Source organism: Pistacia vera, unplaced genomic scaffold (genome assembly GCF_008641045.1).
Source record: "Pistacia vera cultivar Batoury unplaced genomic scaffold, PisVer_v2 Contig145, whole genome shotgun sequence".
Lineage (NCBI taxonomy): Eukaryota > Viridiplantae > Streptophyta > Magnoliopsida > Sapindales > Anacardiaceae > Pistacia > Pistacia vera.
Window position 1 is genome coordinate 539,745 of NW_022195521.1, and position 18,434 is coordinate 558,178.

An 18,434-nucleotide genomic window follows, 5' to 3' on the forward strand; every position below is an offset into this window, starting at 1 on the left:
GATTTAATTTTCTTTCTATCTATTAACAACATCAGCTTATCCCTATATACATTTGAATTGCGGTTAAATGACACAAAGTGGCAAATGTTCCCATTCTCTCCTTTGTAACTTCTAAGAAGTATGGAGGTCAGTGAAATTTTTAAATTATAAGGGTGTTTTTAAGTTTGGTAAAAGTAAGTGGACTTCATAAATGTTAATCACCAACCCGGGGTGAAACCCAGTAAAGTGGGCGGTCTTGAGTTGACCGTTGAACTGGTGACTTGCCATGTCCAAAGGTTTGAAATTAATAAAAACCTAAAAATTATAAATCCTACGTTTAAATCTTAAAAACACCCAAACACCACCATGGCTTCAAACCCAGGCAAATAGGTTCTGTTTTCGCAACGACAACACTCCCCATCACATGAAAACACTTCTCCCAACCTTCTAACCAAAACACATCTCACCCTTTCGTCGTTCACAGCCAATCATCGGCAACAAAGGTTGTTTTTGTCATTAATTTTTGCTTTTCGATCAATTCACTCATCGGAAATCACTCCTTCACCACCTTGGACTCACCGAACTCCTTTCCAAAAGCCCCAACATAATTGCCGTGTTATGCTCATGATCTCATCCATAATTTAGGGTTTAGGGTGACTAGTTGAAAGTGATAATCCGCACGACGAAGACCTGGTCCGGTTGAACCGGTCGGGCCAAGCCGGTATCAAAACATGCTTCATAGTTCATATTATCCAAAAAGATCTCTAAAATCTTTTTCTCGACCTAAAATAGCGTACGAGACTACAGTAATAGAATGAGAATTAAAGGAATTCTAGCTATAAGATATTTATAAATTTGTTTTATGTTAAATACTCAAGACGAAACTATATTAATGTGAATTCGAGATAATTATTCGAAATCATAGTAAAGATTGGATTGTTATTCGGTTTTTTTTTTCATGAAAGAATACCAATTGAAGTAGAGTTCTAAAAAATAACAAACAGTTACGTAAACTATTCGATCAAATGAATTTTCTTAAATCCTCTCCTTTTACAGAACCATACTTACAGTTACCTAACAATTGTTTTGTAATTCTATTCTGGGGGGATCAGTGAAATTTTCAAAAGTTTCGGGCATTTTTTAATTAAACAAACATTTAGGTAATAAATAAGATTAACCCGAAATAAAATCGAACTCTCCTTCGCTTACCCTTGCACTTCTCCTCGCCCTTTCTCTGCAAATGAGCTTGTACGTTTCAGAACAATCCTCCAAGCATCAATCTCATTTGGGTCTTGGAAATGTTCCGGTTCAAGCCGTACTCAACAAAAAAGCAGAACGAAGCTCGAGAATTTCGAGATGGAAAGGCTCGATGAACGCTCTCTACCGTCGGATCTCTCCCCGTCGGAAATCCAGGGGTCTCAATCGTTCCATTGTTGGACCAGTGGGTCGAAGAAGGAGTCCAGTGACAAAGAACAACTCCAAGTCTTCATTAAAGAGTTGCGATCACCGACGATCCGTCACGCTCTTGAGGTATCGGTTCTTCTCTTTATTTTTTTATAAATTTAATGTTGCTTTTTTTATTTTTTTAAAGAAATTAGAAAAAAAAAATCACTTATGATAAAGATTATATTAATGTAAATTGTAACAATATAATCATAACAGAAAGTATTAGGTTCATGGGGACTCGTTTTGAAGTGGGCTTGCAAAGCAGATACGATATTAATATGAGTCTATTTAAATATCTTTTTTGTTATAAATAAGTAACTTTTTGTAATGAAAATTGTTAAATTTTTTGGCTTCCGCACATTGAAGATTGGCCGTGCCTTGATTAAGACGGAAAACTTCTGCGCAATGCATGCTGGGACAACCCTCCAATGAGGAGGTTCACGATGCTGAGTAGCTTGCTCTTATTGGAGCTACTCTAGTCTAAAACCAAGTACTCACCCTTAAAATACTGAAATCATGAAGAGAAATATCTTTTAAGTGTTCTTCTGAATTACATTTCAAGCTATTACTGATAGTTGCCATGCTGGTTTAATTTTATTGTAAAAGCACATTAACGTGTCAGAATTTAGGAAATCCTTTTTCTTTGACAATTTAATTGGAAGTGACAATCTCCAAACCTTGCTATCGTTCTTTTTTTGGGTAAAAGTAATTTTAAAAACAATAAGAAATTACAACTAAAAAGGGGGAGAACCCTTAGCACCAAAATCCTTGGACAGGACCAAGGAACAAGTACACAAAAGGAACCAAGGGCACCTGGCTAAAGACTACCCATATCAGCTAAAAAAAACACAGAAACTGCTTCTGTAATTAGTTTTTAAGTCTTTAGTTAGTAGCTAGATTCTTTGGGAGGGTAAAAGTTTTCTCTTTTAACTTTCATGGGCAGCTATTTGCTTACATTTTACATTTGATTTTTTTCAAAATAATATTCTATTTTCCTATCTTAAATATTAAAGAAACTGCAGATGATTACGTGGTATGGGATCTTGTAATTAATATTTTATCTTTCCATTGTTATAGTCTCTCTCTCTCCTTCTTTCCTCAGATTTCTATGTGGATGACCGACAAAAGATACTTGCCACCACATGTGCTGATGTTGCCATTCGGCTGGATTTGATATCTAAAGTTTATGGTACAGAAAAAGCAGAAAATATTTCAACAATGTCCGAAACATAAAGGGCCTTCCGTTTATAGTGCCCTACTTAACTGCTATGCCGTGAAAATCTGTGGAGAAAGCAGAGGCCATCATGCAGAAATGAGGGATTTGGGGTTAGCTCGGACATCGCTGCCGTACAATGATCTGCTTAATCTTTATTAAAAGCCCAATCTGATCCCATCTTCTGTCGGGCTATAGCAATAGAGGTTTAGGATAGCAACGATCATTTTCAAACTTTGAGGGGTGTTCTGAAATTATAGTAAATACCGGTGGGTTTTGAACCATAGTTAGTAAATACGGGTACGATAAAAAAAGAGTACGGGAATTTTACGGTATGATACGGAAAACGGTGAAAAATACGTTTATAATAATTCAGTCTTAAAATTTGGATACGAGAAAAATACGGTACAGGTATATACGGGTTTAATACGGTATATTGTTAATAATACGTTTTAAAAAATACGACAATATTAATTCTGACTGTAACACTTTTTATGATCATTGAATTAATCATTCTTTATTTTTTCTTATAGGTGTATGATTTATATCTTTTTTTATTATAATATTTTAGTTTATAAAAATATATATTATTTGATTCGTAATCAATTATTACAAATATTATAGAAGCGGACCAATTATTAAATAAAACAAATAATTTTATTTGTCATTAAGTTGATGAAGAAGAAGATAAGACGAACAATTTCCTTTTAGGTGTTTGTTAAAGAATAGTTGAAGAGGAAGAGAGGTAGAGACGCCAAAAAAGAGAAGAAGAGAGGGAGAGGGCACAAAAAAAGAGAAAAAGAGAGGAAGAGGGCGCCAAAAGAAAGAAGAGGGCGGCAAAAAAAAGGAGAGAGGAAGCAGGCGCAGAAAAGAGAAGAAGAGAGGAAGAGAGTGCCAAAAAAGAGACTAAGCATAAAACGACGTCGTTTTGATCAAATTTCACCTAAAACGACGTCGTTTTGGCTCATTAAATAACAAAATTTTATTTTAAAAAATATGACCGAATTATACGGCTAGGGCATATAATTCGTGTATAATTCGGCTGCGCTTATAGAATACGGGAATTCACGTTTTATACGCCTATTTACTAACTAGGGTTTAAAGTTTCTCAAAATAATAGGAGATTAGAGAAAATGAATATTCAAACTATGATGGTCGGTCTGGGAAATAAATTAAAATTTAGGGGTGATAAGTAATTACCCAGATTTAAAAACATAAAAAATTCTTGAAACCCTTCCTTCCTTTCACCTTAAACTCTGTTTAATCTCGGCCCCATCCTATCCAAATACATATTCATCATTTGTTTCAATATTTAAAATTCTCTTTAAAATACAATACTATTTTATTCAACCAAAATATTTAGATTATTTTTAACCCCCTAAGTTTGTTAATTTAACTAAACACTCTCAATAATACAAGGTTATAAATTGACAAAAACACTTTCGCTCACCCACATTTGTTAGATTCCGGCTACCACCGCCGAAAGGTGGTTGGAATCTGCATCTGACATTTTTTGGCCAGATTCATCATGGATCTGGTTGGAAAAGGCCAAATCTGATCTGGCCGTATTCGTGGTCGTAAATCTAGCATTTTCTAACTAGATTCACGGTGGATTTGGACGAAAAAGGCCAGATCGACGCACTACTAGCCATATCTAGCTGGTAGTGTGCCATTACAGCAAATTCCGGCTATCTTTCAACGGTGGTGGCCGACTACTGGCAATACATGGGTGGATGGGGTTGTTTTTGTTAATTTATAAACTTTTATTATTGGGGGTATTTAGTTAAATTAACAAACTTAAGAGGTTAAAAACAATATAAATATTTTCATAAAATGCTATTAAAAAATATACAAAAAACTGTTTAGAATACTACTCAACTCAATTTTTTCCAAAAGACTATTCTTAAAACTCTCAAAATAGTGAACCAAACGCAGCCTACACTTTCTCTTCTCTCACTATACAAGTGAGGCTTGTACTTTTCAGTATAATCCTCCGCAACATCACCTCTCAGTTTGTTTGTTCCCATTCAAAATGCTCCTAGCATATTGGTTTGGTTGTTTAAATCGATTTCAGTTTGTTTGCTTTAAGTTTTTTGTTTTCAATTGCATTTTCTGTCAGTATGAGTTTAGAATCGTTGTCGAAACTTAAAATTTTATTGTAGCAATTGTAACTCTGATTAGGGTTTTGGTACTTGGTGTCACAGAAGAGCCTGTTGTTTGTTGTAGGATTTTTTGCTAGGATCTTACAGTTTAAAGCTCGCGTACACTACATCAAATTAAACTGTAAAAGAAGTTTAAAAATTGCTCTTCAATGTGCTATATGTTTCTGTTTGTTTCGTGGGAAAGATGTTTTGCTGAGTTTGTGTTGTTTTAGATATGAAAGGTACTTCTTAAGAACCCTACTTTTCTAAGTGACAAATTATTTTTTGATGACAATAATTTATGATAGAGATTTTTTTTGAAATGAGAAAAAACTTATGAAATGAACCCCATGTTGTNAATGAGGCTTGTACTTTTCAGTATAATCCTCCGCAACATCACCTCTCAGTTTGTTTGTTCCCATTCAAAATGCTCCTAGCATATTGGTTTGGTTGTTTAAATCGATTTCAGTTTGTTTGCTTTAAGTTTTTTGTTTTCAATTGCATTTTCTGTCAGTATGAGTTTAGAATCGTTGTCGAAACTTAAAATTTTATTGTAGCAATTGTAACTCTAATTAGGGTTTTGGTACTTGGTGTCACAGAAGAGCCTGTTGTTTGTTGTAGGATTTTTTGCTAGGATCTTACAGTTTAAAACTCGCGTACACTACATCAAATTAAACTGTAAAAGAAGTTTAAAAATTGCTCTTCAATGTGCTATATGTTTCTGTTTTTTTCGTGGGAAAGATGTTTTGCTGAGTTTGTGTTGTTTTAGATATGAAAGGTACTTCTTAAGAACCCTACTTTTCTGAGTGACAAATTATTTTTGATGACAATAATTTATGATAGAGATTTTTTTTTGAAATGAGAAAAAACTTATGAAATGACCCCATGTTGTCAGTGTTTGTGTTTTAATTCACAGTAAGATTTAAATTTTCTTTCCTATCTATTAACAACATCAGCTTATCCACTATATACATTTGAATTTAGCGTTAAATGACACAAAGTCGGCAAATGTTTCCCATTCTCTCCTTTGTAACTTCTAAAGAAGTATGGAGGTCAGTGATAATTTTTAAATTATAAGGGTGTTTTTAAGTTTGGTAAAAGTAAGTGGACTTCATAAATGTTTTAATCACCAACCCGGGGTGAAACCCAGTAAAGTGGGCGAGTCTTGAGTTGACCGATTGAACTGGTTTGACTTGCCCAATGTCCAAAGGTTTGAAATTTAATAAAAACACCTTTAAAAATTCTTATAAATCTCTACACGTTTAAAATCTTATAAAAACACCCCAAACACCACCACTGGCTTCAACAACCCAGGTCAAATATGTTCTGTTTTCGACAACGACAACACTCCCCATCACCATGAAAACACTTTCCCCAACCTTCTAACCAAAACACATCTCACCCTTTCGTCGTTCACTCAGCCAATCATCGGCAACAAGCTGTTGTTTTTGTCGATTAATTTTTGCCTTTTCGATCAATTCACTCATCGGAAATCACTCCCTTCACCACCTTGGACTCACTGAAACTCATTTTCCAAAAGCCCCAACATAATTGCCGTTGTATGCTCATCGATCATCATCCATAATTCTAGGGTTTAGGGTGACTAGTTGAAAGTGATAATCCGCACGACGAAGACCCTAGGTCCTGGTTGAACCGGTCGGGCAGAGCCGAGTATCAAAACATTGCTTCATAGTTCATATTATCCAAAAAGATCTCTAAAATCTTTTTCCTCGACCTAAAATAGCGTACGAGTAACTAGTAATGAGAATTAAAGGAATTCTAGCTATAAGATATTTAATAAATTTGTTGTTATGTAACTACCTTACAAGACGAAACTATATTAATGTGAATTCGAGATAATTATTCGAAATCATAGTGAAAGATTGGATTGTTATCTCGGTTTTTTTTTCATGAAAGAATACCAATTGAAGTAGAGTTCTAAAAAATAACAAACAGTTATGTAAACTATTCGATCAAATGAATTTTCTTAAACCCTCTCCTTTTACATAAACCATACTTACAGTTACCTATACACATTTGTATTTGGTAATTCTATTTCTGGGTGGGATCAGTGACAATTTTCAAAAGTTTCGGGCATTTTTAAATTAAACAAACATTTAGGTATATAAATAAGATTAACCCGAAATAAAATCGAACTCTCCTTCGCTTTACCCTTGCACTTTCTCCTCGCCCTTTCTCTGCAAATGAAGCTTGTACGTTTCAGAACAATCCTCCACAGCATCAAATCTCATTTGGGTCTTGGAAATGTACCGGCTTCAAGCTCGTACTCAACAAAAAAAGCAGAACGAAGCTCGAGAATTTCGAGATGGAAAGGCTCGATGAACGCTCTCTACCGTCGGATCTCCCCGGTCGGAAATCCAGGGGTCTCAATCGTTCCATTGTTGGACCAGTGGGTCGAAGAAGGACGTCCAGTTGACAAAGAACAACTCCAAGTCTTCATTAAAGAGTTGCGATCTTACCGACGATTCCGTCACGCTCTTGAGGTATCGGTCTCTTTTCTACGGCATTTAAAAAAAAAATTATTTTATAAATTTTAATGTTGCTTTATTTATTATTTTGTTTAAAGAAATTAGAAAAAAAAAAATCACTTTATGATAAAGATTATATTAATGTAAATTGTAACAATCATAATCATAACAGAAAGTATTAGGTTCATGGGGACTCCAGTTTTGAAGTCGGGCTTGCAAAGCAAGATACGATATTAATATGAGTTCTTCTTATTTAAATATCTTTTTTGTTATAAATAAGTAACTTTTTGTAATGAAAATTGTTAAAATTTTTTGGCTTCCGCACATTGAAGATTGGCCGTTGCCTTGATTAAGACGGAAAAACTTCTGTGCAATGCATGCTGAGACAACCCTCCAATGAGGAGGTTCACGCATGCTGATGTAGCATGCTCTTATTGGAGCTACTACTAGTCTAAAACCAAGTACTCACCCTTTAAAATTACTGAAATCATGAAGAGAAATTATCTTTTAAGTGTTCTTCTGAATTACATTTCAAGCTATTACTGATAGTTGCCATGCTGGTTTAATTTTATTTGTAAAGACACTTAACGTGTCAGAATTTAGAGAAATTCCTTTTTCTTTGACCAATTTAATTTGGAAGTGACAATCTCCAAACCTTGCTATCGTTCTTTTTTTTGGGTAAAAGGTAATTTTAAAAACAATAAGAAATTACAACTAAAAAGGGGGAGAACCCTTAAGCACCAAAATCCTTGGACAGGACCAAGGAACAAGCTACACAAAAGGAACCAAGGGCACCTGGCTAAAGACTACCCATATCAGCTAAAAAAACACAAGAACTGCTTTTCTGTAATTAGTTTTTAAGTCTTTAGTTAGTAGCTAGATTCTTTGGGAGGTTAAAAGTTTTCTCTTTTAACTTTCATGGGCAGCTATTTTGCTTACATTTATACATTGTGATTTTTTTCAAAATAATATTCTATTTTCCTATCTTTAAATATTAAAAGAAACTGCAGTATGATTACTTGGTATTGGTGATCTTGTAATTTTAATATTTTATCTTTCCATTGTTATAGTCTCTCTCTCTCCTTCTTTCCTCAGATTTCTATGTGGATGACCGACAAAAGATACTTGCCACCTACATGTGCTGATGTTGCCATTCGGCTGGATTTGATATCTAAAGTTTATGGTACAGAAAAAGCAGAAAATTATTTCAACAATGTTTCCGAAACATTAAAGGGCCTTCCAGTTTATAGTGCCCTACTTAACTGCTATGCCTGTGTAAAATCTGTGGAGAAAGCAGAGGCCATCATGCAGAAAATGAGGGATTTGGGGTTAGCTCGGACATCGCTGCCGTACAATGATCTGCTTAATCTTTATTATCGGACTGCAAATTACAATAAACTTGATAGTTTGATGCATGAAATGCAAGAAAAATGCATTGGACATGATAAAGTAACGATGTGTATACGCATAAGTGCCTTTGGAGCTACATCTGATGTCGAGGGAATTGATAAGACTTTGGCAATGATGAAATCAGATCCCAATTTTGTTTGGAACTGGGAAGTTTACCATAGTGCAGCAAGTGGGTATGCAAAAGCTGGATTCTTGGATAAAGCTATGGAGATGCTGAAGAAATCCGAGGAACTAATAACGGGTAAAAAGAGCAATAGAGCATATGAGTTTCTTATCACACAATATGCAAAGTTTGGGAAGAAAGATGATGTTTTAAGACTTTGGGAACTTTACAAGAAGAACCGTAAGATTTACAATAATGGCTATATACGTGTCATACCTTCTTTATTGAAATTTGATGATTTTGAAACTGCCAAGAAGATATTTGAAGAGTGGGAATCAGTAAATGTAAGCTATGATATTCGGATTTTAAACTTTCTAATTGGTGCTTACTGCAGAAAAGGGCTTTTGGTGGAGGCGGAGAATCTTTTAGATGGGGCAAAATTGAAGGGGGGGAAGCCTAATCAGAAAACATTGCTCTATATGGCAATTGGGTATTTTCAGAATAATCAAACTCAAAAAGCAGTGGAAGCGATGGAAGAAGCATTAGTGATTTGTAAAACTGGTTTGAAGCCCAGGAAGGAAATTTTTTCTGCATGTCTAAAATACTTTATAGGTGAAGGAAATATAGAGGGAGCAGAGAAATTCATAAAATTACTTAGGAATAAGGATACTATCTCTGTGGAGCTCCAAGATAGATTGTTGAATTATGTCCAGAATGGGAAATCAAACGTGGATGAACTTAGTGCGTTTTTTGGTGATTCTTTGAATCAAAATGGAGAATCACATTTAGAGCCCGAGTATGATATTAGTGAATCAAAAAAAGAAGAAGAGACATGTTGAATAAGCTGGACCTAAAGGCAAATCGAGCATGAAGGTTTATTTTGTGAAACGCCTTCCATGTTCTGTTTATTGTGATTGGAACTTGGAAGTCTAATATTTTGTTGCCTAGTTTAAGACAATAGAGGTAATTCCAGTTCAGGTTTCGTCATCTAGATGGGCAAGGAAGGCCATGAATCAAGTGCATTGGCTTTTAGCAATGCTTGGGCACAAGGAGTGGGCCTCGGTTGAGTCCTGAAAAAAAGTATTGATTTGAACATGGCCTGAAATTCTATTGGGACCACAAATGTAATATGACGTTCTAGCTCAGGTAGAGGTGGGGATTTAAGGTATGCAGAAGATGTTTCCATTTAAAATGCTTCCAGCATATTGGTTTGCTTGTTTAAATCCATTTCAGTTTGTTTATTTAAGTTTTCTGTATTCAGTTTCACTTTCTGATATATTACTTTTGTATCGTAATCGAAAGTATAAATCTTATTCTAGCAATTGCAATTCTTGATTAGAATTCTGGTACGAGCCTGTTAGGAGTGCAGATACTTCCAGGAGAACTTCAATGAGAGTTCGACAACCTCAAGAATGGTACAAGGATCATGTGGCAATGGAAGTTGAGCTGGAGGATGATGTTATTTAGAAGTAGTATTTGTTTAGGATTTGTTTTAGTTGGTGGGAAGTTATTTAATCGGGATTTAATAAGTGTTAGGAATAAAGGGTATTTCCTTGTTGCAGTATTATTTTAAGTCTTTAGAGTCTTTTGAATTAATTAGGAAGGTAGTCTTTGAAGTCAATTAGGATTGTTGGCCTGTTAGGCTATTTAAGGATTAGCGTTCTCTAAATCAGGGAGCAGAGTTTTAATAAAAATTTTCTCTTTCTTTATCTCTAATATTCTTGGGAGGTGCTGTTTCCTCATATAGAGCAGTTATATCCTAACAGAGCCTGTTGTCGGTTAAACTCAACAAGGTAGAATTTTGCGCCTGTTAAATTTAAAGAATTGCTTATAAGTGTGCTACTTTTTTTGTTCAATATCTTGCTATATGTTTCTGTTAGTTTCGGTGGGAAAGATGTTTTGCTGGGTTTTGTTTTGTTTTAGATTTGAAAGGTATTTCTTCAGAACCCTGCTTTTCTGACAAATATTTATTAGTGGGCATTAATAGATTCATTATTTTTCAAAAAAAGTTTCATACTTATGCAAAAATCAAAGCCCATACTGGACCCACTATTCCTCCCACAAACCCAACTCTCCTAAACAAAGCTTCTGTTCCCAACTCACCCCTTTGTAACCTCTGAAGAGAAAGGCGGGAGACCAATGATAATTTTCAAATTATAAGGGGGGTTTGAAACCAAGAGAAATTTATTATGTTAAGTTTTTAGTGTTTAATTAAATTGTAGAAGTGTAATTTGCTAATATTTAAATTCTAACCGTTCACTAACAGGGTTATTTATTATATGAGAAACTGTGGGGGATTATTGTTATTTTATTATATCTCAGGCGGTCTAGTTTTTAACACTTCTTGAACCCTCTCCTTTTACATAAATAAAAAACACCCCTATTAAGAGGTGTTGCACATGATAATATTTCTATGGGTGTACGCTTGAATGCCTTTGCAGCTATATCTGATGTTGAGAGAATTGATAAGACTCTGGCAATGGTGGAATCAGATCCCAATTTTGTTTTGGACTGGACAGTTTATAGTTAGCAGCAAGTGGGTAAGCAAAAGCTGGACTCTTGGACAAAGCTTTGGAAATGCTGAAGAAATCTGAGGAGCTAATAACAGGTAAAAAGATCAATAGAGCATGAGTTTTTTATCACACTAGACGCAAATTTTGGGAAGATGATAAGACTTTGGGAACTCTACAAGAACCAAAAGATTTACAATAAAGGCTATGTATGTCTCACAACTTCATTGTTGAAATTGGATGACTTGGACGGTAGAGGTGGGAAAGGTTCGAGCCCAGTCGGTCTTGGACAATATTTTTTTTTGTAAAATTTTTTTTAACCCTTATATTTATTATCAATTTTATATTAAATAAAAAGTTTTGGATATTTTATAAGGGTTAAAAGGAAATTGGGGAGGGGGTTTGGGCCTGGGCTTGGGGGGAGGGACTGACCTTGGGCTCGAGCCCTCCTCCATTGGGCCTGGTCCGGTCCTTGGGAGGATCGGTCTTGGGACTGGTTTTTTGGGTTGGGCTTTTTGGGTATGGGCCTAATTCCCACATCTTTTGGAGAGTGCCAATAAGATATTGGACGAGTGGGAATCAGTAAATGATTACTATGCCATTCGGATTGTTAACTTCCTAGTTGGTGCTTACTGCAGAAAGGGCCTTTTGTAAGAGGCGGAAACTTTTATAGATAGGGCAAAATTGAAGGTGGGGAAGGCTAACCAAACAAAATGGCACCATATAGCAACAGGGTATCTTGAGAATAATCAAACTCAAAAACTAGTGAAAGAAGCACTAGTAGTTTGTCAAATTTGTAGGAGATATATTGGGAGTAGAGATTTTCCTAAAATTACTTAGGGGAAAGGATATGATATCTGTTGATCTCCAAGATGGATTGTTGAATTATGTCTAGAACGGGAAATCAAACTTGGATGAACACAATGAGTCATAGGTTAATTTTATAATTGAAAATGGAGAATCAGATTCAGAGCCCAAGGATGATATTAGTAAATCAAAAAAAGAAGAAACATGTTGAAATAAGAAAAAACTTACACGAGATATGGGATGAGATAAGGGCTCCCCATTTTATCAATAAGAGTATTGTATTTATTAATGGTTCAATTTTCATTTTCTAAAATATTATTATGAGCATAAGAGCTTGTTTGGGGTTGAGAGAGTTTGTTTAAAGTTATAACTACTTTTAAAATTTTTTAAAATTGTTTGGTTCCATTTGGAAAGTGCTATTTTACAGCTTATGGGAGAAGCTCAAAATTTAAGTTTTTTTCATAAGCTCATTTTGAGTTTATTTAAAATGTTAAAATTTCCAAAATCTCTATTTTATTTTATAATTTTGACTTGATCTACTCTTATATGATAAAAATCTTTTTGGTGAATTAATATTGAAAACTCTTTTACAGATCTTTTTTTCCTAACCAAACAATTAACAAATCTTTCATAAAAGCTCTATTCTTATAAATTCTACTTTAATAAACTCTTCTTCTATATGTTTTACTCGAAGAAACTGTAATAATACAAATCTTAACGACTTACTAACAGGATAGATATAGTTAACCTTTCAATAAAATTACTCTTTTAAAAGAAGCCATAATACCTATACAAAAATGAAAGCATATCATTTCCTCTCCCAAGCCTTCCCTAAACTCTGGTGAGTTGTAAACCCTTCTCTTGTTTGTTTGTCTCCCACTTTCAAGAGAGATTTGGGAGATCAACAATAATTTTCGAACTATAAGGGGCGATTTTAAAATTTTAGTAAAACTCGGTAAATATAATGCAACCCAGAAAAAAATTGTAAATTAAACGCCTTTTGAAAAGTATTGGGGGTGCTTAAACCCAGTATCTGGGGAGGTACATAATACTTTCTCAAACTCCTGGGGGTGCTTAAACTTTGCAATATCTTAAGGAGGTAATAAAAGCCCCTTATATTAGCTCTGCACTTTGTATGGGAATTAGGAGATCAGCGAAAACAATATTCACTATGATGGTCATTCTTGTAATTAAGCTATACATTAGGGGTGATAATAATTACCCAGATTTTAAAAACATAAATTAAACCCTGTCTCGCTCTTTCACCTTAAACCCTGTTTTAATCATTCTCTGCGCTTTCTCCTCGCCCTTTCTCTGCAAATGAAGCTTGTACGTTTCAGTGCAATCGTCCACAGCATCAAATCTCATCTGGGTCTTGGAAATGTACCGGCTTTAAGCTCGTACTCAACAAATATAGAAGAACGAAGCTCGAGAATTTCGAGATTGAAAGGCTCGATGAACGCTCTTTACCGTCGGATCTCTCCGATCGGAGATCCAAGTGTCTCAATCGTTCCATTGTTGGACCAGTGGATCGAAGAAGGGCATCCCGTTGACAAAGAACAACTCCAAGCCTTCATCAAAGAGTTGCGATTCTACCGACGATTCAGTCACGGTCTTGAGGTATCGGTTTCTTTTCTAGGTCTGCTTTTTTTTTTTTTTTTAAAATAAATTTTAATGCCGCTTTATTTATTTATTTATTTTTTTTGAGAAATTAGAAAAAAAATTACTTTATAATAAAATTTGATATTAATGTTGCTTTACTTTTTTTTTTTTTTTTTTGGGGGAATTAGAAAAAAATTAACCGCTTTATGATAACAGAACATATTACAGATATGATCTTAATATTGATTTTTTTTTTTTTAATAAAAATATTTATTTAGTAATAAATAAATAACTATTTATAATGGAAATTGTTCAAAAAATTGGCTCCCCCACATTCAAGATTAGCCCTTCCCTTGATTAAGAAGGAAAAACTTGGTATTGGTGATCTTGTAATTTTATCTTTCCATTGTTATAATCTCTTTCTCTTTCTTTCCGCAGATTTCAATGTGGATGACTGACAAAAGATACTTGCCACTTACATCTTCTGATGTTGCCATTCGGTTGGATTTGATCTCTAAAGTTCATGGTACAGAACAAGCAGAAAATTATTTCAACCATGTATCGGAACGATTAAAGGGCGGTGCAGTTTATAGTGCTCTTCTTAACTGCTATGCCAGTGTAAAATCTATGGAAAAAGCAGAGGCTACCATGCAGAAAATGAGGGATTTGGGGTTTGCTCAGACATCGTTGGCTTACAATGTTCTGCTTAATCTTTATTATCAGACTGCAAATTATGACAAACTTGATAGTCTGATGCATGAAATGCAAGAAAAAGGCGTTGGACATGATAAATTTACAATGGGTATACGCCTGAGTGCCTTTGGAGCTACATCTGATGTCGAGGGAATTGATAAAACTCTGGCAATGTTGGAATCAGATCCCAATTTTGTTTGTGACTTGATAGTTTACAAAATGCAGCAAGTGGGAACGCATAAGCTGGACTCTTGGACAAAGCTGCGGTGATGCTGAAGAAATCTGAGGAACTAATAACGGGTAAGAAGAGCAATAGAGCATATGAGTTTCTTACCACACATTCTGCAAAATTTGGGAAGAAAGATGATGTTTTAAGACTTTGGGAACTTTACAAGAAGAACCATAAGATTTACAATAAAGGCTATATATGCGTCATATCTTCATTGTTGAAATCTGATGACATTGAAAGCGCCAAGAAGATATTTGACGAGTGGGAATCAGTAAACGAATTCTATGATATTCGGATTTTAAACTGCCTGATTGGTGCTTATAGCAGAAAAGGGCTTTTTCAGGAGGCGGAAAATCTTATAGATGGGGCAAAATTGAAGGGGGGGAAGCCTAATCAGACAACATGGATCCATATGGCAATTGGGTATTTTCAGCATAATGAAACTCAAAAAGCAGTGGTAGCGATGGAAGAAGCATTAGTGATTTGTAAAATTGGGTGGAAGCCCAGGGAGGTAAATTTTTCTGCATGTCTAAAATACTATATAGGTGAAGGAGATATAGAGGGAGCAGAGAAATTCATAAAATTACTTGGGAGCAAGGATATTATCTCTGTGGAGCTCCAAGATAGATTGTTGAATTATGTCCAGAACAGGAAATCAAACATGGATGAACTTAGTGAGTTTTTTGGTGATTCTTTGAATGAAAATGGAGAATCACATTTAGAGCCCGAATCAAAAAAAGAAGATGGAGCATGAAGGTTTATTTTGTGAAACGCCTTCCGTCTTCTGTTTATTGTGATTGGAAGTTTAATATTTTGTTCCCCAGTTTGGGACATTGGAGGTAAAGCTATCGTCATGTAAATGGGCAAGGAAGATGACAAGTTATGTACAATGGCTTTTTGCAACTTTTGGGCACAGTGAGTCGACCTCAGTCAAGTACTGCGCAAAAATATTGAATTGCTCACCTTTACTACATCAAAGAAACTATTAAAATAAATATAAGAATTGCTCAAAAGTGTGCTGCTACTTTTGTTCAATATCTTGCTATATGCTTCTGTTAGTTTCGGTGGGAAAGATGTTGTTGCTGGGTTTTCTGACATAAGGCTGCTTAAAGCCACTGAACTTACCATCAGAAACCCAAACGTCATGAGATGAGTTTGAATTCTGGAACATGTCTTGTCTGATTGGTATTTCCTTGGATGAGAAGAAGATGGTTCATTATGATTTATGATTAATTCCCAAGTGAAGTTTCCTGTTGATCCATTGAATATCTTAAGGCAAGTTTGTTTTAGTCTTTTTTGGTAACTGTTCAATCAAGCAAAGGGGGGACGGAAGACGACATGGGTGAGCATGACCTGGAATTAATCGACTGACCCGGTTAAACAATTGCGTGAATACTTCACTGCTTGCTTTTGTCATTTTTCTGGCCTTTTAATTTTCTTTTCATTGTGTGGTGACCATGAGATTAAAAGGAATTAATTAAAAATTTTAAATCGTTAATCCGTTGCATATTGATGTGAATTTTAGGCAATTATCAATTATTAGAAATCATAATGAAAGATGGGATTGATACCATATAGAATGTTACAAAAGAATTGCTGCAGAATTATGGTTTATTAAACAAATGTTAAATAAACATACTAGACTAAAGCCACCTAATTTGACCGACATTTAAAATCTAATCCTATTGAGCTTCTTGTCCTTCACTCAAACAATCCTATATATGACTCTGAAATTTATGGATAAGGGCATAGACCATTAAGTGAATGAATGGTAAAATGTCAAGATCAATATTTCTTATATTTTTCTTGGTTCCGTGCTCAAGCCTTCTCATCCCAGGGCATGCTCACCGGCCATCATCGCCTGAAACACATGTTGCCTTATTTATCTTTGGAGATTCAATATTTGATGCAGGAAATAATAACTATATCAACACCACTCTCCGGGTAAATTTCTGGCCATACGGCGAAACCTTCTTTAAATACCCCACTGGGAGAGCTTCAAATGGGCGTTTAATTCCAGATTTTATTGGTATGATTTATTATTATGTTGTTAATTTCATGTATGAGTATGATGAAAAAATGAATTTTGATCTTGCCCGTGTAATTAATTCTATTGCAGCTGAGTATGCAAAGTTACCATTAATTCCAACATTTTTGCCATTCTATAAAGATCAATTTGTTTATGGTGTGAACTTCGCATCCTCAGGAGCTGGTGCTTTAGCTGAAACTCAACGAGGATATGTATGAAATCTTGCTGTTTAAGCTTAAAGAGTAAATAGAATTAGCCAAAAACCTTTGTGCTCACATTTTGTTATGTAAATACCAGGTAATAGATCTTAACACTCAGCTAAGTTATTTCAAGCTGGTGGAGAAGCAGTTGAAGCAGAAACTAGGTGATGCAGGAGCCAAAAGATTGCTATCCAAAGCTGTTTACATATTTAGCATTGGGACCAATGATTACTTGGTCCCTTTGTTCACAAACTCAAGTGTGCTTCAATCGGATTACTCTAGAAAAAAATATATAGGGATGGTGATCGGCAACCTGACAACTACAATCAAAGTAATAGTGTCATACTCTTTCGAAAAATCTTGTTCCAGTGTTTTATAAACAAGATCTATTTTTTTTGAAGTTATTTTGTTCTGACAGGAAATATATGAGATTGGAGGAAGGAAATTTGGGTTCTTAAATTTGGATGATTTGGGTTGTTTACCACTCATAAGAGCAATTGTACCGGGAAGCTCAGGATCTTGCCTGGAGAGTGTTTCAGAGTTAGCAAAACTACATAACAAAGCACTATCTGAAGTCCTGCCGGAGCTAGAGAGCCAATTACCAGGATTCAAATATGCAATTCATGATTTCTACAATTCTTCTCTGGAAATCATCAACAACCCTTCAAGATATGGTAAGTTATTTGATCATCCGATCTTATATGCATGTCGAGATTAGGCGCCTAGCTCTATTCTAATGTACAATCTGTACTGAATTTTTTATGTTGTGAAGGTTTGAAGGAGGCCATAGTGGCATGTTGTGGCAGTGGTCGATACAGAGGAACATACAGCTGTGGGGGGATGACTGGAATAAAAGATTACGAGTTATGTGATAATCCTGAGGAATATATGTTCTTTGATGCTATTCATCCCACTGAGAAGACATACAAGATAATTGCAGAACTTGTGTGGAATGGAACCCCAAATATCACAGGGCCTTACAATCTGAAGAAACTATTTGAACATTTATAGCTGATCAATTAATGTTTATTGTTTGTATAACAAATAAGATAAAAAGACCTTTGAGGTCAAGCTATGCTTTGAATAATATACCAGCCTTGTGCCGGTTAAAGATGACAGAAGTGTGGGAAATGTAGATGACAGTAAGTTATACATAATATTGTTGATTTCCCTGTCAAGTCAGTAACTTGTTCAATAGAGTATTACACCAGCCAGTTTTTTCTAGCCATTTTATATCAGATGCTCTACTTTTTCTAGTCATCAAAGATGTGGATGTTTAATGAATGATTCCACGCAAAAATTTCTTATTGATTTACATATATCAACAACCAGAAATGGTGACAAAGACCGAAAACATTAAATAATATGATCAATGCATGCATCGAAAACATTGAATAATATGATCAAATCACCATTGGATGGTCCAACGGTCAACAATGACTCTTGGGTGTATTATTCAAGAGGTCTTGAATTCGATCTAACTAGGTTGTTAATAGGGGTGAATGTGCTCAACCCAATGGTCAAGGACTTCTATTTGACTGACTTTTCAAAATTCAATCCTTGCCTCTGATTAATCCTTGTCC

The 18,434-nt window shown here is 35.0% G+C and overlaps 2 protein-coding genes across 2 annotated transcripts; both read left to right on the forward strand.

Annotated features, from left to right (window-relative positions):
- Positions 1-6,951: 6,951 nt before the first annotated feature.
- LOC116123785 lies at positions 6,952-15,376 on the forward strand. The gene is given in 5 exon segments (XM_031409515.1): positions 6,952-7,283; positions 8,364-9,577; positions 13,370-13,718; positions 14,139-14,613; positions 14,616-15,376. Coding segments are annotated over 5 exon segments (3,099 nt in total). The 5' UTR covers positions 6,952-6,983.
- An 838-nt stretch (positions 15,377-16,214) lies between these two features.
- Positions 16,215-18,055, forward strand: LOC116123772 (GDSL esterase/lipase 1-like). The gene is made up of 5 exons (XM_031409505.1): positions 16,215-16,651; positions 16,742-16,863; positions 16,949-17,182; positions 17,270-17,525; positions 17,624-18,055. Exons 1-5 carry the CDS (start codon positions 16,387-16,389, stop codon positions 17,860-17,862), a joined length of 1,116 nt encoding a protein of 371 aa, XP_031265365.1. The 5' UTR covers positions 16,215-16,386; the 3' UTR covers positions 17,863-18,055.
- Positions 18,056-18,434: the final 379 nt, after the last annotated feature.

What these genes read in the sequence shown, in the direction of transcription:
- LOC116123772 (XM_031409505.1), top strand. Translation starts at nt 16,387, where the DNA reads ATGAATGGTAAAATGTCAAGATCAATATTTCTTATATTTTTCTTGGTT. An exon ending in TTTAATTCCAGATTTTATTG is followed by an intron (nt 16,652 to 16,741) that starts GTATGATTTATT and finishes ATTCTATTGCAG; the next exon opens with CTGAGTATGCAAAGTTACCA. An exon ending in CAACAACCCTTCAAGATATG is followed by an intron (nt 17,526 to 17,623) that starts GTAAGTTATTTG and finishes TATGTTGTGAAG; the next exon opens with GTTTGAAGGAGGCCATAGTG.